At 39.2% G+C, this 24,471-nt stretch overlaps 1 protein-coding gene across 14 annotated transcripts in view; it reads right to left on the bottom strand.

The window, feature by feature from the left end:
• The window catches only part of LOC311214640 (ankyrin repeat and KH domain-containing protein 1-like), a gene marked incomplete at its 3' end in the record, with an annotated part of 112,685 nt that overhangs the window by 47,106 nt on the left and 41,108 nt on the right, over positions 1-24,471 (bottom strand). For 8 of the 14 annotated variants that reach the window (XM_084295326.1, XM_084295332.1, XM_084295333.1 and 5 more), the window contains exons 4-15: positions 23,637-23,784; positions 22,636-22,783; positions 21,440-21,673; positions 20,058-20,152; positions 16,678-16,915; positions 16,286-16,477; positions 14,782-14,891; positions 9,115-9,174; positions 3,208-3,295; positions 1,805-1,932; positions 1,488-1,631; positions 711-813 (exon numbers count right to left, since the gene is read on the bottom strand). In XM_084295326.1, the coding sequence (XP_084151452.1) occupies positions 711-813; positions 1,488-1,631; positions 1,805-1,932; positions 3,208-3,295; positions 9,115-9,174; positions 14,782-14,891; positions 16,286-16,477; positions 16,678-16,915; positions 20,058-20,152; positions 21,440-21,673; positions 22,636-22,783; positions 23,637-23,784 (1,688 nt within the window). Of the gene's footprint in view, positions 1-710; positions 814-1,487; positions 1,632-1,804; positions 1,933-3,207; positions 3,296-9,097; positions 9,175-14,781; positions 14,892-16,285; positions 16,478-16,677; positions 16,916-20,057; positions 20,153-21,439; positions 21,674-22,635; positions 22,784-23,636; positions 23,785-24,471 lie in introns of those variants that run through there. The other 6 variants (XM_084295329.1, XM_084295330.1, XM_084295337.1 and 3 more) reach the window with 2 other exon arrangements.

Raw genomic sequence — 24,471 nt, 5'->3', positions numbered from 1 at the left:
ATATCTAATCTCTCCCTCCTCCAAACCAAAACTTGTTAAGTAAATTGACAGAAGTTGTAACTTTCCACTTAATCTGCTTCTCTTCCTGAACTTCCTTAACAGAAGTGAAGAATTTGTAACTCCATCCACAGCTGGAAATCAAATGCTAGATTTGCCATTTAACAACTGCAAATAATTGTAACCAGTCAGCTTAACCACATTCAAAGCAAAAACCCTGATGTTAGTTACTTACAAGGGTACTGTTATTAATAGAAGAAAAATTGTCCTCCTGTAAGTAAATCTACATTGGCATTTTATGATGCCAAAATGCTTGCACTGCTACTTTAAAAAAAAAAAAGAAGTTGATATTAACATATTTGTGGAAACAGCAACTATTCTAGACAACCAACGTACAAAATTCAAAAGTTAACACCATACATAGTGTTTATTAATGTTTTTATCAGTCTGGACTATGGCAGTTACTGAAACCACTTTCTTCCAAAAACTTAGAATGAGCGTGCCCAGTAACCACTGTTACTATACCGTAGTAAATAAGAAAATTAGCAAGAACTACACACTACATAAAATACTTTTATATTTAAGTCCTACCTTCATTACAGGTGTTTAGAACTTGATGGAGCAGACTATACTATGTATAAGCACTCAGAAAACTGTTCCCTAGCCTAACAGTTTCCAAACTGCATGTATCCTCCAAAGAGCTACATACTAACCTTTCACCACTCCCACGAGAGGTGGCGAGTTCTCTTGAGGGGTTCTGTCAGGTTCCTGGGGAGGTACAACCATAGCAAGTGTATGCACTGGTACACGAGGAACCTTAAAATAAAGTCACAGACACACAGTCAGATAAAAAAAAATCTCTCAAACTGACCCAGTCATGAGGCATTGACATGAAGGTATGTTCCTACAGAAGACCTCCATTCTACTCTTTCCAAACTGTCTGTGCCCTGCTATCTGCTGGAATGACCAGTATAGCTCATTTTATGGTGGATTTTATGTCAGTTAGCTATAGTAGTGATTACAAAATTCTGGACAGTGTAAGCTGGACAGCTATTTACATCTTTAGGCTTTTCAATGAACTAACTGTGCTGGAAAGATACCTCTTCAATAATAAATATATAATAAATAAAAAATAATAAATTTATACAGCATAATTTCTTTTATATAACAAATCAGAATATTTAAGAGGCACTGTCATTAACAGTTTAGAGCTGTAGAAACAAAATGCTAAGCAACCAAGAAAATGATACACTTTTAAGACACTAGGTCTGGGACTATCCCATTTCCTGGGAGAAGAAAATGGGAAAAAGTTCATGTACTGCAGACAGTACCAATCAACTTTCTTACTCTGTTATTTTCAAATGTGTACTTTATTTTTCCCCTCCTTTCCACTCTGTTTGCATCTAAAGTTGCTTGAGAAGTTAGTTACAAAGGAAGTGTTTCCTTGCAACATTTATGGTGTTATTAAAAAAAAAATTCTTATACATTACCTGAGACTGATCCTGAGATGGAGGTGTGAGCTGAGACAAGTCTGCTGCAGGAACTGACAAAACATTGTTTGGGTAATCCAGCAAGTAAGAAACAACATTTGTATGTCCTCCTTTGGCAGCTTCAATGAGCATTGTTGAGCCATCCTGAATTGAGATTTTGGAAATAAAAAGCCAGAAGATGAATTCTGTTTCCTGGTATAGAACATCAGATATGATGTTTAATTTAAAATTGCACATTCACTATTTAATTAAATCAATTACGTGGTTCTTTTGATACATGAAATAACCATGATAAATAAATAGTTTCAAGTGAATACCTTGAGTCGATGAGTAGGATCTGCACCATGAGCCAGAAGGAGCTCAACAACTGCCAAGTGGCCTCCTGCACATGCCAGAGACACCACTGTGTGGTCATTATTAGCTGTAGCCCTATTAACGTTGGCACCTGTAAAGAGAAAGTCTCAGAATCAAACACAAGGACTTCCTTAAAGTATCAAAAAAATACTGAAGTGTTTTCTGGAATAAGAAGATTGCTCTTTTAATCATCCAAATTCATACGTATTTTAGGGATAAGAGCAAGAGATTTTAGATAAACTGATGACTTGTATACAGAATTGTCATCATCTCACAAAGCAGAAATGCAGGTTTGTTTTTTGTTTTTGTTCTCCCCCCCAGAGGAGTGTGGATACGCTTTCTTTCCCTTTTGTGAAAATATTTTTTTTTGCCATAATTCAAAGCTATTTATTAATCTATACAATGGAGTTGAAAAAACAGCTACCAAATATTTTGAGATTCACTGCATCATAATCATAGAATATCCCAAGTCAGAAGGGACCCATAAGGATCATTGAGTCCAACTCCTGGCCCCACACAGGTCTACCCAAAATTTCAGACCATGTGACTTAAATGCACAGTCCAAACGCTTCTTAAACTCCCATAGGCTTAGTGCAGTGACTACTTCACTGGGGAAGTGACTACTCCCTGGGGAGCCTGTTCCAGTGTGTGACCACCCTCTCGGTGAAGAGCCTCTTCCTGATGTCCAGCCTAAACCTCCCCTGCCTCAGCTTGACACCATTCCCTCTGTCCTATCACTGGTCATTAAGGAGAATAGATCAGCGCCTGCCCCTTCACTCTCCCTCATGAGGAAGTTGTAGGCCACAATGAGGTCTCCCCTCAGCCTCCTCTTTTCCAGGCTCAACAGGCCAAGTGACCTCAGCCTGTCCTCATACATCTTCCCCTCTAGCCCCTTCACCATCTTCATCGCCCTCCTCTGGAGGCTCTCCAACAGTTTAATGTCCTTCTTGTACTGTGGTGCCCAGAACTGCACACAGTACTCGAGGTGAGGCCGCACCAGTGCAGAGTAGAGCGGGACAATCACCTCCCTCGACCGACTAGCGATGCTGTGCTTGGTGTAGCCCAGGATACAATTGACCCTCCTGGCTGCCAGGGCTCATATTCAACTTGCTGTCAACCACAACCCCCAGATCCCTCTCTGTGGGGCTGCTCTCCAGCATCTTCTCACCCAGTCTGTACGTACAGCCAGGGTTGCCCTGGCCCAGGTGCAGGACCCAGTGCATAAACCAAAAGAAATTCAAAAAACTGTGAACAGCTTGACAAGCACTCACGTACACATAAGATTATTTTACAAGACAGATCACAAATGCAGAATGTAACTGGTACAATAAGTTTTAAAAACTAATTATTGAAACTAATATTTTACCTTTGCTAATAAGGAATTGCACGGTACATAAATGACCAGCCCGTGCAGCCTTCATTAGCGGAGTTCTCCCCCCTTCAGATTCATGCTCCTGTTGTAAGAGAGAAATAACAGATGTTACATAAATGGGCAAAAACTTCACCATCCTTTCAGCTCTTGAACCACCCAGTGATGGGACTGGAATTATCAGTCTCTGAAGAAGATCCACATCTTCTTTACTGACTGGAATTAATTTTCATCATTTTGTCATCAAGATCACATCCATACTGTTAGTCATACAAGGAAGCTTCCCAATTTCTATACCCATTTTTATTTTAGCATTCAAACGCATAACACACTTGAGAATAGTAACAGCTCATTTCCTCCTTGCGGGCCAATAAACATTTCACACGTATCAACCCACATTGTGAAGTATACACAGAACTGATATGCAGCAGTTCTGGGAACTGTCACATGCTGCACGAGACTTAGAATTGAAATAACTTTAAAAGTGCAGAAAACATTTTTAAGACACGTTGAAGAGGATTAGCAATATAAAGACGACAACCGCCTTTTTTTTCTTTTTTCTTTTTTTTTTTTTCCCTCTCTGTTTTGGACAGGTAAATATCCTTCACTGCAGGTCCCCAAGCCTCTGAATAAAAGTACTGGAAAATAAACCACAAAGACAACAAAAGGATGACTTCATCATCACAGATGAACAGATGACAAAATAACAAAAGAGGAAGGAACAACAAGAATGATTTTCTGATTTAAAAAGTTCCTGACAACTGGAAAGACGTGGCTGAATAGAATTATATTAGAGAAGTTAGACATAGAAAGTCTGCCTGTTATGTAGACGTGATTACTGCTACAAAGAATGCTGACTGACACACATCAACTATCCCACGGCAACAAGGGGAAAGGACATCCTCCTCCTGAGTGTTTTTATTTGCACTCTTCATATTCAGTCTAATCAATAATACAACAAGAACAAGAGAATGTGTATTTTTATTTTTTAAATTAGGAATCTGGGAGGCCAAGCTCCAAACACACTATTTAATCCTGGAATTGCAAGTGTATCTGACCGTGAAAGCTAACATTTAGCACCAACGGGGAATGGTACAATTTACAAACGTAAAAGCAGAAGAACACGTTTGATCAAACTAATTGACTCCTTCCCTTAGTTTCAATATTCCTAAAAACTATGCATGTATCTTGACACATTGCTTGCTTTGGTTGCAAGCCTGCAGCTTAAGTTAACTTTCTGTTCACACACTTCACAGAATCATAAGGAAAAGCCCAAGTTGGAAGGGACCTTTTTTCATCACCGGATCCAACCTTCCATGGGAAAAGGAAGCCTGGATGAGATTATCCAGCAGCCTGTCCAACCACATCTTGAACACTCCCAGTGATGGGGATTCTGCCACATCCCTGGGGAGGTTGTGCCCATGACTGATTGTTCTCGCTATAGAACATCTCTTTTGCATCAAGACTAAACTTCTCCCAGTGCAACTTGTACCCATTGCCCCTGGTCTTCTACATGTGTCTCCTTGTGAAGACAGGGCCTCCTTTCTCTTTGCAGCTGCCCTTGAAATACTGGAGTCCTGCAATGAGGTCCCTCAGAGCCTACTTTTCTCCAGGGTGAAGAGAAACAACTCCAGTCTTTCTCCATTTGGCAGGTTCTCCAGCCCTTTGGTCATCTTGGTGGCCCTCCTTTGGACCCTTTCCAGTCTGGTCATCTTTTGTTTGGAGTTGTGGGGACCAGAACTGGACACAGTACTCCAGGTGCAGTACTGTGGGATCCAGCTTATGACATGCAGCCAGTCTGAGTAAGGATCTTTGAGCACCATCCTGTTAGCCAATTTCTTACCCACCTCACAGACCAGTCTATGTCTACAGAAGAAGTTTTTTTTTGTTGTAGAAAGATCAGGTTAGTCATGCATGATTTGCCTTTTGTAAAGTCATGTAAGCTTCTCCCAGTCACCTGATTCATTTGGTTTGTAATAGTTTCTAGTTGGACTTGTTCCATTACTTTCCCAGGGATTAAATTAAGATTAAAATTAAGATTAATAGGCTTGTCGTTCCCCGGGTTCTCTTTGGGGCCATTCTTGTAGACAAGTATAACGTTTGCCCTCTTCCAGTCATCAGGGACATGCCCTGATCTCACTAACTTTCCAAATATTATCGACAGCAGCCTTGCAACAACATCAGACAATTCTGTCCATACCCTGGGGTGGATTCTGCCTGGTTCCATAAACTGAAGTGGGTTTTTGCCCCTGAGGCTGCAGACCAGCCCTTCCTCCTCTACATGCATTGTAGCTTCTCAGTCCTGTGATCTGGGAATCTTGCTACTAAAGACAGAGACAAAGAAGCTACTGAGAACCTCTGCCTTGTCAACGCTATTTGCAGACCTTTGTCTTTCCTGTGCTGCTTCTTACAGATCTGAAGAACTCTTTCGTGCTGTTCTCGACATCTTCAGCCAACTTCAGTTCTAGCTGAGCCTTAGCCTTCCTGACTGCATCTCTGCATACCCTACCAAGATTCTTGCAATCATCAACATCTATTTGGCTGAATTGCTTTTCCACTTGAGGAAGAAATATTTAGACTGGATCTGATATTGGAGACTGATTTCACACAAATAGTACAAACCTATCCTTTGACATCATGAAGGTAAGACTACCCTCCTATGCACTTCATTCTTGCCACCTTCGTAAGAAATGCTTGCTATTACATACACACACACACACAGATATACTTATTACATGCAGGCAGACAGGAAGCCTTACAGGCTTACTACTTAAATCACTTTTTTTTTTTTTTTAATAATTAGATTATACTACCAGGGCAAATCACTGCCTAAATATCAGTAAATATATACATGCTTTTAGATTCTCAGCAGTCATATATTTACAGGACATGTAAAAGTAATTGTTAGTATGTATCCCAATGACATGCAGGGATTAGTAGCATACTCACGAGAGCTCTGATATTTGGCATAGCTTTTTAATCCTCAGCTACTGCCAATACATTATAAAAAGCCAGATACTGCCGTTTGTTTTAAGCACAATAAAATCCCAGAACTACAGGCAAACCATTCACAAAACAGCTATGAATGCAGAGAACTATTAAATAACACTTCACTGACTGAACAGGTCCAGAACATTACTGCCTAAACAATTTAACAGACATTTCAAAACCCACACTGATTTAACAGCAAACAAAGCAAAAAAGCAAAACGTATTTTAGCTCAACTTGATTCAAGATTTCACTATCTTAAATTCAAGATAGTGAAAGACCATTCTTTATTGCATTCAAGTGTAGTATTTTGGATATCTAGCAATTAGGTACCACTATTTGCAACAAATTCTCCATTCCTAGGACACTTCACTGCTGAAGTCTTAAACACAGATGTCAGAAGGCTTCATGATTTAAAAACAATAGAGTTATTCTAACCATTTTGACCAAGTGTCACGTCATTGAGTAGGCAGAACTCGATCCTCAGCATTTATATACTTCAGGTACTTGCAGTATCATTCACATCACCAGTCCAGCCAAGCTAAACCATTTGCTTCAAAAAATATAGTATTTTAATAGTATTTTTCTTATCAGAATATAGGAATGCTTATTTTAAGATTAAATTAATTCTGTGATTTCAGCATTCTCTTTAGCCTTCATAAAGGCTAACAGATTAGTATCAACTCAAGCTTTAATGACAAACATCTAGAACAAGCCAAAGTACAGCAGCACACTACACTTCTCTACTTGCTTCCTTTATTTCACCTGAAGTGACCATAAATATAAAAGATTTCTTTGAAGCTGTAGTAGATACTTGATCAATACTGGGACAAAGAACACTGAAGTTATCCAAGAGCAACTCCCACCTGCTTCACAATGCACGTGCATTTGCTAATACAAGGGAGATGTGTAAGCACTCATTTTGTAAGGACAAGAAGTAGCAAAGACAACTCATCTCCGAAGACAATTTCCCCTGCTATCCACACTGCAGGAATTGCCACAATATTCTTTCCCTCTTCACTGCCCGAATCCTGAGGAATACTGTAATTAGCATATTGGAAAAAGGTATAAAGGACACCTAATGCCAGCACTGACCAGAAAAGCCATTCTCCGCACTGCACTCTCCTGCTAATTCCTGTCTGAAGAGAAATAGTGCCCAAGTGCAATTTTCTGTAGGTTTGCGTACCAGGTAAGGAAGGGAGGGGAAAATGAGAAAACTCCCCAAATCAGGTACAACTCTACATTATTTAATTCCCAGTGAAAAAGGTGCAAAACCAAGATGAGAGTCCAGTTAATAGTAAGCATGTTCTCTCGAGTATTGATTTGTCTAGGAGAAGAGCAAAAGCAATGCCATCACAAGTATTTTACAACAATCACTGGTATTTCTTACTCTTGATTTCATGTCCTCAGACACTTTCAAGATCAGCTACATGATAAAAATAAATAATACCTCAACTACTCTTAAACTTTTTTTTAATTAACTATTCTCTTTGGTTTGCAAGTATTATTCACTGAGACATTTTTCACAAGTTTGTTTCCAATGTTGTATGCTATTTAAGAGTTCTAGAACAAAATCTGAATTTTTCAAGTGAAGATGTGGTGGCTTTACCCTGCCGGACAGCTGAGCTCCACCACAACCATTCTCTCACTCCCCCTCCTGCATGGGCTTTCCAGAGGCAGCAGCTCTTCAAGAACTGCTCCACATATGGGTCCCTATTACAGGGTCCATCTGTCAGAAGCAAACTGCTCCAACATGGGTCCCCCATGGGCGGCAGCTCCCACCAGACCCCCTGCTCCTGTGTGGACTCCTCTCCTCAAACTGCAGCTCTGGCGGGGATTCTCCACAGGCCGCAGCCTCCTCCAGGCCACATCCACCTGCTCCACCAGGGGCTCCTCCACCCATGGGGGGGCTGCAGCGTGGAGATCTGCTCCATGTGGGACCCATGGGCTGCAGGGGGACAGCCTGCTCCACCAGGGGCCTCTCCACAGGCCGCAGGGGAACTTCAGCTCCAGCACCTGGAGCACCCCGCCTACGGCAGGGGTTGGAGTTGGATGATCTTTAAGGTCCCTTCCAACCCAAGCCATTCTATGACTATCACTAATGTTGCTTACTGGCTTGGCTCTGAGCAGCAGCAGGCCCCTTTGGAGCCAACTAAAGCTGGCCCTTATCTAACATGGGGCAGCTTCTGGATTCCTCTCAAAGAGGCCCCTCCTGCAGCCCCCCATTACCAAAACCTTGCCACATAAACCCACTACAAAAGGTCCAACTTCTCTCCTCAACTCTTTAGCAAGCCTCTCCAGTCCACAACAATGTTCAGTTCCTCAGTGAATACTGTCAACTCTGAAGTTGATATTTAACAACTCAAGTCTAAATTTGTTACTCTCAGCAAAATGATTTACACAAGATTTCTTATGACAGCCAACAAGTAATACTGTTCTTCATGCTATACCACTTGCTTGTTTTCAAGATTGAACTCCTATCAAAAGATGCTAGCAGTCACCAACCTAATTGTCCCAGACAACTTTCCCAAGATACATGGGCAAACAATTTCAGAGGCACCTAAGAACACAACTAGGCCTCTAATTTAGAGTAAGTATCTGAAAAGGGAACACCTTACAGGAAACCATAAATACACTAAGAAGTTTAACAGAACTATTAGTGTTTATAGGCTCAATGAGATAACCTTCATACATGCTGCAGGTTGAGGTACTTTTTTCTTCTATAAAAATAGGGTTTCAGAAAACCCAAAAGAAGGAAAAATGCAGGACAAAGAAGGCATTTCTAGTCTACACAAGTCTCTTTTGAAGATTTTTTGAAGAAACATAAGTGCTTTAAAGCCATGCTCATCTTCAGCATGTATCCTGAGGCTGCGTATCCTGAGGCTGCAGCTTACAAGCATCAAAGGCCAACCTCACCTGATGCTTGCCCGTCTCTATGCCCTCCAAAATAGTCTTCTTTAAGTCCTCCTGCTTGTCCTGCGGAAGGAAAAAGAAGAACTCACGTCTCTTGTTCTACACATAAATGTCATCCTTGGTCATGAAGACCTGGAAAGTGAATTTAAATGGATCAGATCCACCAACTGAACGTTCTGCTTTACTGCAATTGCACCAACAAAACACAATGGTAAAACCAAGCAACGCAGCTCTCACCAGTTAAGATTCCTACTACAATCCGTTCAGGTTCACAAAGATAGCATAAAGGTTATACACAGCATCTGATTAAATACAAGATGACCTTTTATTCCCTATTGGCAAAACAAAGGATTTCATTGTACTTTACACCATCCAGAGATTGCAAAAACACAGCATCAAAAAGGCGTTAACTACAAAAATCAGCTTCCCATGTCCTTACCGCCTTTTGCTTTATTTGTAGAAGATTGAGGGCCAAATCTAAAGAGACCCAAAATTCCTGATATTCCACTGATGCTCAAAGAAGCGGTATAGGAAAACATGACAACTCAAAACCCTCACTCTAAAAAAAGCTTAGTTGTTAGATTCCATTACAGATCTCCATTATCATTTCGTTCGAATTCTTGAAGTATTGTCTACTTTTGTAGGTGTTTGAAAACTGCCTTACACATCATGCCATGATGATCTTAGGCCTAAATCCAATCTAAGTTATTCTATGCTGCAAACATGTAGTGTGTCACGTACATAAAGGACAGTGAGTTTTGCATTACGGATTCACATTAGTGTGAGAATCTTAATCAGGTGGAATCACAGTCTGAAGTCTTCAGATGTGCCTCATTAAGTCATTCATATACTTCACAAAAGCAAGCAAATTTCAAACACATACATTAACAAGAAAAATTGTAGACCTGTGAAACCTATTTTACTACAGATTTGCACAGGCCAACTTTGTTTCTTTCAAGACATAAAACACATATACCTTAAGGAACTCCATTAGAAAACAATCAAAATAATTGCTAACAAGTCAGGACATAAAGAATTAGTCACAAGAAGATATGACTTCATCAAAAATACCATACATGAGCAAACAGCTCTGCAGAAGACAAAGATATGCTCTGGTATTTGTCACTTCTCGTATAACATCCCACTACAGAGTTTTAAAGGGAAAACCAAACACATCCAAGAACATCAATCGTAAGCATCATTGTTCTCCTGGTTCTTATAAAGCCACTAGGCTTAATGAATTCAGCAAAGCCTTCAGACTCATAGAATCATTCAGGTTGAAAAAGACCCCTAAGACCATCTAGTCCTACCTTTAACCTAATACTGGCAAGCCCACCACTAAACCATGCTACTGAGTTCTACAACTACAAGTTTCCTGAAGACCTCCAGGGATGGCGACTCAACCATTTCCTTGAGCAGCCTCTTCCAATGCTGCACAACCCTTTCAGTAAAGGAATTTCTCTTAATATCCAACCTAAACCTCCCTGGTGCAACTTGAGGCTATTTCCCTTCATCACCTGGTGCTTGGTTCCTCGAATAAATTACATGTTTAATACCTATGTCAGAGAATCAGCCCCTGGAAAGCAAGACCCCTCTTTTTCTGCTTGCAGGAACACCATCATTTTTGTGCTGAGATATAGTGGTAATAATCGCTCAGTTCAAACAAGACTTCAGTGGGAACTAGAATAACTTGCTTGAACTTCAGCTCATGATTCTATTTGGAGATTGATAAAGCCTCAACAGGACACAAACAACAAACAAATCAGTTCAGGACATGAGCTGCATAACTTTAGCAAAGTTCAAGGAATTCAGTTCTCAATGAGTTGCCTGACAGAAACATCTTCTGCCCTCTGCTGATGTGACTAATGCAGCCCAAAAGAGGTTCCTCCTCAGAGCTGCAGCCTTGAAGTCTCCACTTAAATTCTGCTCAGACCTGACCACCTAGCAAATGAGAAAAGACTTAATACAGATAAATACAGCCAGTATTTATAGTTCCTTTACTTCAAGCACATTTGGGGAAGAAATATGAGCAACTTTCCTCAATTTATCATCAGAGAGAAAAATTCTCAAAAAAACGTGCTCCCTGTCTTCGTGGTCTGAAAGTAAACAGTATGCAGACAGCTCACAAAACAAAGCAACAACAAAACTCAGCATTGACCACACCTCTACTGTGAATCACAGAATTGAAGGGGTTGGAAGGGACCTCAAGAGATCATTGGGTCCAACCCCCCTGCCAAAGCAGGTTCCCTAGAGCAGGTTGCCCAGGTAGGCCTCCAGGCCTCCTCTTTCCAGGAGCTGTCTTTTTTGTACCGGGGAGCCCGGAACTGGACACAGTATTCCAGGTGAGTCCTGACCAGGGCAGAGTAGAGGGGGAGGATCACCTCCCTTGACCTTCTGGCCACAACAGTCACAGGCCTCCAGCCAGACTCTGTGCCGCCGATCACCACCCTCTGAGCTCGGCCCGTCAGCCAGTTCTCAACCCACCTTACTGTCTACTCCTCTATCCCACACTTTCTCAGCTTTGCTAGTAGGATGTCATGGGAAACAGTACCAAAAGCCTTGCTCAAGTCAAGATAGATGACATCCACTGCTCTCCCCTCATCTACCCAGCTGGTGATGCTGCCATAGAAGGCAACGAGGTTGGTCGAGCATGACTTCCTGTGATGAATCCATGCTGACTACTCCTTATAACCTTCTTCTCTTCGAAGTGCTTGGAGATGTATCTAGAACAAGCTGTTCCAACACCTTTCCAGGGACAGAGGTGAGACTGACTGGCCTGTAGTTTCCCAGGTAAATAGATAAACCAGGGCTAGGAAACAAGTTCAGGCATGGGATCTCTGACCTTTCACACTGTTTATTCCTTAACAGCCTCCCTGGCACAGTTCTGGCCCTGTCCAGAATCATGGGAACAAGGGGCACCAGAAGCTGTTCCCCGCAGGCAGCACAGATAACACAACATCAAGTTAGTCTCCACTGATCTCAGAGGCCTTGCACCCTGACAAACTTCAAGACCTCATCCCACATGCAGGGATGTTCAGTGCATAGTCCCAGTGATGTGTTAAACAAACACCGTTCTGGTGGACTGCAACATAGCCCAAAAGCCAATGTAGCCACAGACATAAACCAAAACCTTATAGACATTGGGTACAAGCACAAGCTCGGTGAATCCCCAGGTCCAGTGCAACACTGCATGGATGGGTTCAACAACAGCCCTTTCTCCTGGCAGTTCAGGAACAGACCTTGGCCCTCTTTTATTTTAATGTAGACATAATCAATATTTTCCCTCAAAAAGGAAAGCAAGGTAAAATGGCACATGTCCATCTCCTCAGTGATGGTGATATAAACCCCAGGTAATGAGTTGGATTCCAGAAAGCAGTCTCAAGAATGACTGAAGTTGCACCATGAAAAAGAAAAGCAAATGAAGAGGCATTTTCATCTGATGTGCATTAACATCAGAAAGAAAGCAAAATTAATGAGAAAAACAGTGACAGACAGAGCACCAATTTAACCACAACACCACAGACTTCCTGTGACAACTTGGTGAAGACAACTAATCTCATTTAAATTACAAGTGAACATTGAAATCTACAAGAACGGTACTGCCAAAGGGATTTCGAACTCCAGCGATAAGGTGACACTCTTGCAAAACCTTCCTTAGATCAATCACAATCATGGCAAATTTATTCACAACAGCTCAGAATTTCTAAAAAAGCAAAGCAACACCAAAGTTTGAAAAGAAACTCTTCAAAACTCTAGGCACCCACTGTAAGCATCGCGACACTTCTACAGGCATCTCCCTGTTCTAAAGATTTCATCTTTACTATTCAGAATACAACTTTACCATGTGGCTTTTGACAAACATCTTCCCTCCATCTTAAGAAATAATTACAGAAGTTTAACATACCTATGTTAGCGACTGCAATTGCCTTTTAAATGCAAGATTGTTACGTAACATCAGAATTCAAAACCAGGGAAACCACATGGAAAGACTCCCTCCCCACATGTAAACCAGTGCTTCAACAATAAGCAACTATTTGGATAGACTACAGCCAATTACCACTGACAGAAATTTTACTTTTCTTCCTTACTATAATTTTCTTGACAGTTTTTCATTTTGATTGGCAGCACACAAAAAAAAATGCATTAAAGTAAGACTTTAATTTAGAAAGGCTTGCTGTTTTTCTCAGCAATACTGACCACTGAGCTAGATGCTAAAGGCCACAAGCACTGTTCTAAATAACCCACACAGGAGAGGTGAGAGAAAAAAAATACAGTAATTGACATTTTTGTAAATTGTAAATAATTAAAGTTACATGCAAGCAGAAACTGTTGTATCTTTTTAAAAGCTTCTGCACACCAAATTTATATTTCTTTGTTTCAGGCTTTGTAGCTGTGCTACTCACTGTCATGGATTATATACTTTTCCAACAAAGTACTTTTTTTTTTTTTTTTTTTTTAAATCACAAGTAAAACCAAAAAGGCCTACATCTATTTAAGTGGTTACTGATTAGTAACTAACAGTAAATTGAGCAAAGTTCAGAAGATGTGCCACCCCCTAACAATTCCACTAACACCCCCACAATTAGCATGACTTCCCTTCCTGGTAGGAAGGCATTGTTATGAACTACAATTTTCCTGCAGAAAAATTGTTGAAACCCCCCCCAAAAAAAACAACCTATATTCACAACAATAGTGGAAGTATTAATTGTAATTAAAAATATAATTTTTAATTGAAACTTCAAATAGTTAAAGACTTATTTTGAGATAAGTCCCTAATAATACCCTCCCCACCAAAAAAAAAAAAAGCACAAAAGCAGTGAGGAAAAAGAAGATTTAAAACAAACAAACAAAAGCACAATCTTCCCTGCTTCTGCTTTATAAGATGTAAGACTCCTGATCTCCTTTAGAAGACTAAGGTATCGTTTGCTTTTGCTGCTTAAAAGCCAGACAAATATTATAACTGTAGGTCATGAAGAAGAAATTTTAGGTGTCTCACTGCACATCAGAAAAGCAAAAACAAATTTAAAAAACAGTTAACATTAAAAAAGTTGTGGTTAAAAGCATCATTAAAAAAAAAGAAGCATCATAAAAAAAGAAGCACTATGAAAGCAGTATACAGAAAAAAGTTACAAGAAAGAAAAGATTTCTGGAAAAAAATAAAAGATCATACTATGTTGGTCATTTAAAAGTCATTTGCTTAGATTAACTCTTGAAAGCTGCAACACAAAATAATACCAAAAGGACTCAGAAATTAACAACAGAAAAGTAATATATCCTACTACTAGCCTATTTTAAATTCACAGCAGTAAAACAGAAACTGTAATCTGCAATATTTTAGAAAAAATTATGAGGCACAAAAAAATAAAGGTAATGTAGAATTGTATCCTGCTAAACAAGAAAACCTATGGAACATATTGAAATTATGGTAATTAACTGTCACATGTGTAATCTATAGCTAAAACTTATTAGCTAATATTTGACCCATAGAAGAAATTCTATTTTTTTTTTAGAGCAAGCAGAACATGTAAGCTTTTTAAAAAGTTACTCACTCCTCTTTTCATATTCATATATGAAACTCAGCTGTTGAGAGCTTCCTGCTCTACAAGCATACAACCTTTGGCAAGGAGTTTCAAACCAAGTTTTCCCCACAAAAGGCAACAGAAGCCTTACCAAATCAGCACCAGCTTGAAGCAACACATCCGCAACATCAGTATGTCCATTTTCACAGGCATAGGTCAAAGCTGTATCTCCTGTTGCCGTGGTGGCATGAACATTAGCCCCTGCAGAGACAACAATGTTTTCTTCTTACTGGACATCTCCTTATCAAGTATTTCATATCTGATAAACATAAATTCAAGGCAGTATTTGTCCACAACAACAGTTACATCCTACAGACCTAAAGCTTCCACAGCCCACAGGCATTGCTCTCATGGTCAACATTGATCTCATACTAACAATATCCTGAGGAGATGGGATAAGCCAAGGTTTAGAAGAGGCTTAACTGAAAACTGAAGCACTTATTGGTCACTTATTACTATTCTTCCCCTACAGCAATAAAGATTTCAGTTCCAACAACAAAAGTTAATTCAGATGCTTGTCTAGACTATCCATTTGACAGGTAGCTGTAAAACCAGACAAAATGCATTTTACTGAATAAGTAATAATTATACAAGAAAATATACTTCTACAAATTTCATTTCTTCCCTGTTCTTTGAAACCGTTTTCTTTAAAACCATATTAGTGAAATAATTTGGCTAGCTTTGTTTTTATCAGCTACATTAAAATCATGTTTTAGTCTTCTAAAAAAGGAAATGTGATTAGCTAATTTCTTATTTCCAAGGTGTGAGAAATATTTAGAAATCAAGTGATGCCAAAAAAATCCTCAATTAACTTTCTACATTATCAGTGTAAGTGAAGTGCAAGCAGAGTTTCAAGCAAGCTTGTGACTGGTGTCACATGCTGGTGTCACTGCGTAAGAGACACTATTGTTACTGTCCCTTGATGAGCAGCGAGCATTACTTTCTAGAATTACAAATCCGGCACATTTTATGCTTATTCTTAAAAAACAGAATGTCAAATAAGTTACTGTCCAATACAAGGAAAATGTATAAAAAGCAGCTTTTTCTTTTTTTTTTTTTTTAATAATATTAACATACTGTAGTTTCTACCAGCTTTAAATTGACAGATGAACACTGAAGTGTCTTTTCACCCCACCCAACTCCAGCAAGATTTAATTTTATATGACTTTATAATGAAGAAATTCAGCACACTCCAAAACCTGTCTTGTACACTGCTTCTCAGGGCCCAATTTCTGAAGTACTTGTTATTCAGGAAGACTACTTGTTTGCAGATCATTTGGCTTAGTTAAAGCAGGAGCAGAATATAAAAACAAGCATTATCTGTATTAATATTTTGCTAAATGCTGGAAACAATTTTCCTAATGAATATTGGTATTTATTGGAGATTCAACAGAAACCAGTATTCCATGAGGCACCTTCCTCTGTTAACAGTATCAAACAATATTAAGGTGAAGAACACACACACGCCCCTTATCTAGGCACCTGAGGATGGTTTCTTGTTACAACGCTGCCACCACCGAGCCTAGGTATCTTCTAAATCATATGATTCAAATATATGAAGTCTGCGTGCCAGATCATTTGTACTGTATACGTACCTGCTGCTAGCAAGTATTTCACCAATTCAAGATGACCCTCTTGAGCAGCTTCCATCAAAGGCGTTGAGCAACCAAGTTCTATATCAGCTCCTGCCTTAATAAGGAAGTCAGCCACTTCGGAAAACCCTCCACAACATGCCAGAGTAAGAGCTGTCTCCTGTGTTTCTTCTGTCTGTGCATTTATATTTGCCCCTAGGAAACAAAATAGCTGTTATTTTAACTGACCAGAGAAAGGATGGAAACACGAATGATTATCACCTCCACAGTTCAGGTGTTTTAGCTTTGCTCTGTAGTTACAGCACAGGCCAGATTAGAGGAATTTGCACAGAATACTTAATGGGGAAGTCAACACTGCATGCTTCATAATAATGCTATAGAAACAGTGATTTCACCTTGTGCCAGCAACAATGCCACCATCTCTTCATGACCTTCGCGTGCGGCTTCCATGAGAGGAGTATAACCTTCATCATTAACTTCCTCCAGGTTAGCTCCCCTTTCTATCAGGAGAGCTGCTAACTCCACATGTCCACCACAAGCAGCCAGGGTGAGGGGAGATTCAAATGAATCTGCAGGCATATTCACTTGAGCACCACTGTCTAAAAGCAAGCGTGCTACCTCCACGTGTCCATCCTACAAAACAGAGGTGAAAACAGAAATCAGAAACTGTCAAAAGGCATTTAATGCACTAGTTGCAACCACTGCTACGTGCACTAGGTCTGAAAGTGACCTAGAGGAAGCTCATGGTTTAATTTACGACATTATTGTAATAATTGGATTAAACTGACATTTAGATTTCCACCTACACTTATGTTAGGTTTAAATGCATCAGGAAAAAAAGAGCTAGATTTTCTTTCCCCCTTTCTTGTGCTGAGTAGGGGAAGAGTTATGGGGTAAGACATTCTTAAATACCCAGCAAAATACCTGGGGCACAAAAGTATTGTAGATAGCAAACAAATACCATGACTAAATCCACTGCATGACTAAACCTCAAACCAAACACTGGAAAAAAAAAAAAAAAAAAAAAAAGACTTTTTCTTTAGAGTTGATTCATAGCTTCTACAAACAAAAAGGCTCCAACTGTCAGTTTCTATATCCTGAGAAAGATATCTGCTGAAAAACTTCAGTAAGATAGGTTAACATGAGGAGGGAAGGCTGGAACAGATCTTAAAAGGATAATGAAAAATGACTTGTGGTGAACCAATCTGCCAATGAAGGAAGAGAATTAGGATTGCCATAGCTGTCATTCAGACTTCCCAATCAAAGCAGATAAAGGTAGCTGTTAGCTTCTCCAGAAACTACTACTAAACTCCCAGTTCCTTGAAAGAGCCCCAGTACCAAAAATTCATGATTTACCTAAGGTGTGTTTTGTAGAGAGCCACAATACCTTTGAGAATAAGCAAATGCAAAGAAATTTTGGCATCAGGAAAGAACACCCTCCTGGTTTCTCCCTCTCATATTACTAACACAAATGGATTGGAACACTTCGGAGAAGGGAGATTGGAAAACCCAAATGGATAAACTACGCTGGTAGAAGACTCAAGTCATAGAAACAGTGCTCAGTGAGAAACAAGAGTCTCATCAGAGGATGTCATACTGAATCTTTCTTCAGCATATACAAGTAATATGATATAGTAAGTACAAAAGGGGATTCCAAAGTGAGAGACTTAAATTGAGGTATGCTGTTAGTATCTCTTAGAGAAAAAACACTTTCTGCCTTGTATACTGCAGATGCATACATTTTAGTTGCATCATAATGATCACTATAATTACTATTCAAAGAAGAAATATGGATTCTTCTATAAGAGGAAAAAGCTGTTCAGACAGCTTTGATGATTTAGCTGTGCTCACAGAGTTCTGTGCCCTGACACAGTGGTTCTTCTGGGACACGACGATAAACCTGGATTAATACTTGAAGCTGGCCCCAACAGTTACTGGCAGATTTTCATAGAGAAGAAAGAGAATACTTCCTCCCAGTATAGTCCAAAAAAAAAAAAAAAAAAAAGGCCAATTTCAGTGGCAAAAAGCAGATGATTTTACATTGTTTTCTTGGAAGGAAATCCAAATGAAGTTGAGCAATATTAAAGGGCAAAAAAGACATTATAATACCCCTTTGTCCAAACTTAAAACCAGAGTTGTTCAGGTTAGGGCACAGACATGATCATAAAGTGGAATTCTTATTTACATCACACACTAATTCCCAAAAGTAAAGACTTACTCCATTAAGAACAGCGATCTTAAGTGAACTACTTCCCCATTCTGATCTCAGAATCACTAGCCAGTAACTCCAACAGCTAACACAGCGCAACAGAAAATAGGGAAAGAGGGGTATCTAACAGGCAACTCCTGACAATGCTTGTCTCTTTTAGGTTAACCACAAAGCAGATACTAGGTAACATGAGACTAACAGCAACCATATGTGTAAATTAAGGACAGGCTGTTGTTCTCAGTGATGCTGGTCAAAGAGCCAACCACCACCTCACCTAACCAAGATGTATTATCTTTGGTGTAGTGCTCCCATTTGACCAGAACATACTACCAAAACTTGGAGGTTCAAATATCAACCTGTATTTCTTTGTAGCACTGGTTAAAGAACACGGAAGGCTGGCTGGCAAAAGTCACAATAATTTGCCAGAATGGTTCCCTTCCACAAGGGCGTAGCTAAAAGATAACACGGAAAAACTTCATCACTAGACTCGGAGTTGGAACTTAAAAAGATCAGTTTCCTCTCTATTGCTTTTAAAGGTCAAATACATGATGCAAACTGGTCTGAAATACCCCCAAATAACAGCATTCAGACCACCAACGTAACTTCCCCAGCTGAGACATTTCACAGACCCCAAGTTAACATGCTGCTCAGACTATTATAAGAAGTGACCAAATCTAACGTTCAGTTTGCAGCCATGCTGCCATCTCCTTTAGGTGACACCACACACCCACCACAATTGGGTCCTTCCAAATTCTTTATTGGCACTAGGCTGTCATACAGGGAAGCCTATTCAAGGCGACTATTACCATCTCACTATCAGAAGACCAACACCACTTGAGATGTAATAATCTGACCTTGGTGACTGGCATCAGTACCTCACAGCTGCAGTAAAAGAACAACCGATCCTCCTGATCTCAGAAGACTAGTGGGGAACATCGCAACCCAATATTCTAGGGAATATAGCTTACTGGAAGAAAACTAATTTTTCCTCCATTCTCTGTGCTTCCTATGAAAACAGGGAACTAAGAACTGAACTACTTTTGAACTATGTTTTTGTTTGTTTGCGAAACAAAAACCTCACATTTACAGAAACCTAGAATAAAGCAAACTGTCTCTACATGCAACACTTTTTTCCCTGCTGTGGTGAAAGGGTAAGTGCAATGCATTACTCATCCAGTTCAATGCACTTCTGGAAGGCTCATGCCATGATGGTCCGTGAGACCTTATTTATAAAGACAAAGGCAGAAAACTCCTTTATACTGCAAAAGAAAGCGACTTGGGATCAACCTACTACCCTATAGCATTGCAAATTAATTACACCTACAGTTCACATTGGGAACATTTAATACAACGTATCACGTACCCAAAATACAGATTTTTTTCCCCTAAAACTAATTAGACTAAGAAGTTGCCTGTGTTAACTATACTAAAGACTATCTTACAGTAACAATTAAAACTCTCAATTGCAGACCTAAAACACCTTGTTAACAAAGGCCCCCTTCATTTTATCATCTCCTCTATTCCTCTCCCACCGAGGGGGAAGAAGTACAAATAAAGGCTATTTACCATGCAGGCCTCCATTAGTGCTGTGTGCATCTCATCTGTTTTATGTTCTTGATCAGCTCCAGCTTCAAGCAAAAAACGAACCATATCTAAATGGCCTTCAAAATGAAACGGAACAAAATAAGCAAGCATTTAATATCAGAAGTTTTCAGTAGTACAGAAAATACATTTAATAATTTTATAATAAGATATGAAAGTGTAAATCCATGTTTCAACTCATAAATCTGCTCTTTAAGTCCTCTAATGAAAATCAATTGCAGAACGGTCAGGCATCAGACTGTCTTTTCCAATGATACTGCCCAACTATGAAATTAAGACAGACCTCTCTAATTCAAATTTATACAACAGGAACTTGTGACTTCAAGCTACAAAAGACTGTGCTTGTTCCTTAAACAATGTTGTTACACGGTTGTGTAAGCGTTCCAAAGCAATATACATTTTGGAGGGGAACATAAGGTAGCTCAACCTTCTTGCCAAAGATAAGGAAATCCCTAGTCAATGAAGATCTTGCATTACATCCCACCTACTAAGTTTAACATTGCAAGAAACAAGAGTATCCCTCCAACATTTTCAGGAGTACCATTACAGAAAACTCTGTAATGAACTACTGTATGTTGCAGGGAGTCCATGACAGTATCAGATCCAAGTCTTTTGATGGGTTATACATAACAAGTATCCTCCAATTCTAACTGCACAGCCAAAACATAAATCACTATGACAATAATCTGCATCTTTATAGTTTCTATTAGGAGAAAAACATTCACTGGAATTTTGTTGTTGTTTGTTTTTTCCTTTGGAAGAAGAGAATCTGGAAGTCCAATGGATTACCATGGCACCAAGTTATTTTATGTAGAAACTTTGAACTGCACAGGAAATTAAAGTCCACAAGTGTTCACAATAATGAATTAATTCATAAACATCTTCCAAAATTACAGTTGAGGAAAAGTATTCAGTAATAATACTAGCATTTTTCCCCCATCATATATTCTAAAAATATCTAGTCTAACCTGACATTTCACTAATAGTAACGCGTTTTTCAGAACTTGCAGGTAGTTGGTGAAGGGAATCTGAATGAAATGGAAAATGCAGTAGTGGGGAAAGAGGAAAGTGGTGCTGTGCCAAAGCACAAGTTTGGACACAGCCAGTCACAAGATTTCATCTCCAGCATGCTGAATGTGTGTCTACCACATTTGGATACAAGTAAACAGTCTTAATACAACTACACCAAGGATGATCATTTCCTGACATGGAGTTTAAAATTAAAATCTGGCATTCTGTAAACAGTTAAGAAAACATTGAACCAAAGTTTGGCTGGAACCCTGAGTTAGACAAACCCCAGAAAAGAAATTGCAACAACAAAAACAAAATAAGGTACAAAATAATACCTTTGTAGCATGCAAGTGTAAGTGCACTTTCTTTGAACTCGTTGGAGTGAGTATTGATTCCTGCACCATATTCCAGCAATACTCTTGCAACCTCAACATGACCTGCACTGGCTGCTTCCATTAAGGGGGTATGCCCATTCTCATTGTGGTCTTCAATGTTAGCACCTGCTTTCAATAGCACCTTCACTATGTCAACAAAGCCCCCAGCACAAGCGTAAGTGAGCGCTGTGTTTCCTGCAGAGAAGAAGTTTGCATGTAAGTCTTTTCCATTACCTAGTCCCAATACAGAAAATTTAGTTTTTAAAACTCTGAACAAAACCAAAAACATCACAAGCAGCAGCCTTTTACCTCACAGTAATGTTACTCCGGCCAACAACTTCAACACAACTATAATATGAAAGTTTTAAAACTAAGACAATATTAGAAAATATCGGTGTTTTTTCTTTAAGCTTCCTACTTCAGCACACAGAGATCAAATAAACCTCAAACTCTGTAGTGAGCATGAAAATTGCTCGTTGTGTTTTGTCTAAAATAACATCCATTGATCCCTTGAAAAAACATTTATAAAATTATTGCAACTTAAAATTCTAATTCTTAAAATGACTACCATGTGTGGCCATGATTTAAATGTTACAGTAAATTTTAAGTTCTACTTAGTATGACTAAACATAAGGATAAAATGAACATTGCATAATTCAACATCTGACTTTAATTTGAAAAAAACGTGAATTCTATCTTAAGGTTAGCAAAAGTGAACAGCAGTTTAATACTCTCAGCAAGGTTAGTTAAGTTGTGGTCAGGCATCATCAAAGCAGACAATTCAATGCCCAAAGACCTGTAGCTCTTCTTTGGTAGAAGCAATAGACCATAGTAACTGGTCTCGACCAGCTATGTCCCCTTCTTAATGGGTAGTTTTGGATTATAAAAGTGAGAGAAGTTAAACTTCATTAATTTTTCTGGTCATCTAATACCACAATGGATTTCAGAGGAACAGTGCTTTCCATTACTGTTAATACTAAAAGCAATCTTCGGACCTTTATTTGGCCATTATTAAACACGTCCAACATGCATCTAGCCTATTCTTAACCATTCATCATGTCATGTTTTCTTGTACGTTAAACACACTGACATTCATAAGCACTTATGTGCTTATGTGCTAATTTTGTTGATTGCTCAACTTCCTGCTTCCCAGTTACCTGTTGAAGACTGAGAATTGACATCTGCACCATGAACAAGGAGAAGTTTAACAATATCTACATAGCCTCCACTGGCAGCTGCCATTAAGGGAGTTATGTCTCCTTTATTCCCTCGATCTTCAACATTTGCATGCATTGCTAGTAGCACCTAAAGAAAAAAAAAGTTCAGTTAATATATGAATAAATTCTAGCATTGACATTTTGCTTTTAGTTCAGTCGGGCTTGAAAACGATTCCCCAGTCAGCCATGACATTGCCTTACATTAATACCAACGCAAAGCACAAATGGTACTCCCTAGGAATAGTGTAGAATTACCACCTGTACTACACTCTGCTTCAGAAAATGCTGGTTTTCTACATTTGTTTGTATATGTTAAAATCAACATTAAGTTACAGTGCAGTACTGACTTTTTCCAATGCCACAGGGCAATTCACTAACCGGAGTGACAGAAAAACTATAAACCTGCATTAATGACCACAGCCCCACATTAAGTCAAGCTTACAGGTAAACGGTTTTCCCTCTGCACACTTGCCCATCACAAAAAACATGCAGCTGCTATTGAATACACATATATGAAAGTCAAAAACTAACTGGTGACACAGATGCCATTAAGAAACAGGCTGAGTGACTGAGACATAAGTCTTCAGAATGTAAGCCCTTGCATTTTTTATTTTGCTGATATTTTAGATCCTCTTGCAATGCCTGCTTGGCGGAACACCTTGACTGCATCTAGAACAATGCCAGAAAAACAGATAAATCATAAAGCATTAGATACATTCCTCACACAAGCCTGTTAAACCTTAAGGCATGTACATGCATGATGACATTTAACATTAAAAAGACAAACAGTAGCTGTAAACCCACATTAAGATGTATTAACTGATACTCCACTTAGACTACAAAAATTGTTTTAATCAGAGTATCTAGAATGTTTAACTACCAAAGAAACCCCTTAGACAATGTTTCCTACAGGTTTAGTTGTGAATGTATTTGTTACTTACTTGTGCCAATTCATAGTATCCAGCTGAACAGGCCAAGCAAAGGAGACTCTCTCCTTCTTCGGTATGTTCATTTACGCTTCTTCCTTCATCCAGCAGCTTCCGGACAGCATTTACATCCCCATCTGAGCATGCTTCTGCCAAACTGCGACTGGAAAATCATTTGTCACAAGACTAAGCACAAAACAGATGGGCAGTGTTCTTATGCAAGGAAATAGTCTTAGTGCTGATGGCAGCACTAAGATTTACTAGGAAATATACCTTGCAACTTTTTTTTTTTTTTTTTTTTTTAAGAAAAAAGTACATATATACATTATTTCCATTGGTGAAACGGAGATAGAGACCTTGCTGATGTCCATATTAGATCTTGTTCTCAGTTGCTAGCTTAACACTTGCTCTTATATAGGCTACATGAAGAAAAGTTCTCTGCAAATCACTTTGTTCTGTGTGTGTAAGATACAGAAGTAAACCTCATTGATGCTGTTCACACTTCTCTAGAATGCCAGATACACACAAGCTATGACCATGACAAACTACAGGTACCAAGGCACATTTCCTGTAAAGATAAAGCCAAGAAGTGAACAGCCTAGCATCAAAGAGGCTACTAATACCAAATATTGCCACAAAACAAACTTCCTGACCATTGTCTTTCTCAAAGTGGGACCATTTCCTTCCCTGCACTAGCCCAAAGCTTTCTTTTTTTTTTTTTTTTTTTTTTTTTAAGTGAACATGTGAATTTCTTCTTCTTAAGCAGCCATTTCAAACAAAGAAAAACCCTTACCTCACCTAATGAGGTCTTAAAGGAAGAAAGGAGAGGAGTCTTACAAAAAGTTTACCT

This window comes from Netta rufina (genome assembly GCF_964035555.1).
Source record: "Netta rufina genome assembly, chromosome: 14".
Lineage (NCBI taxonomy): Eukaryota > Metazoa > Chordata > Aves > Anseriformes > Anatidae > Netta > Netta rufina.
The sequence above is the reverse complement of the archived record's forward strand: the minus strand, read 5'-3'. Positions and strand labels throughout refer to the sequence as shown.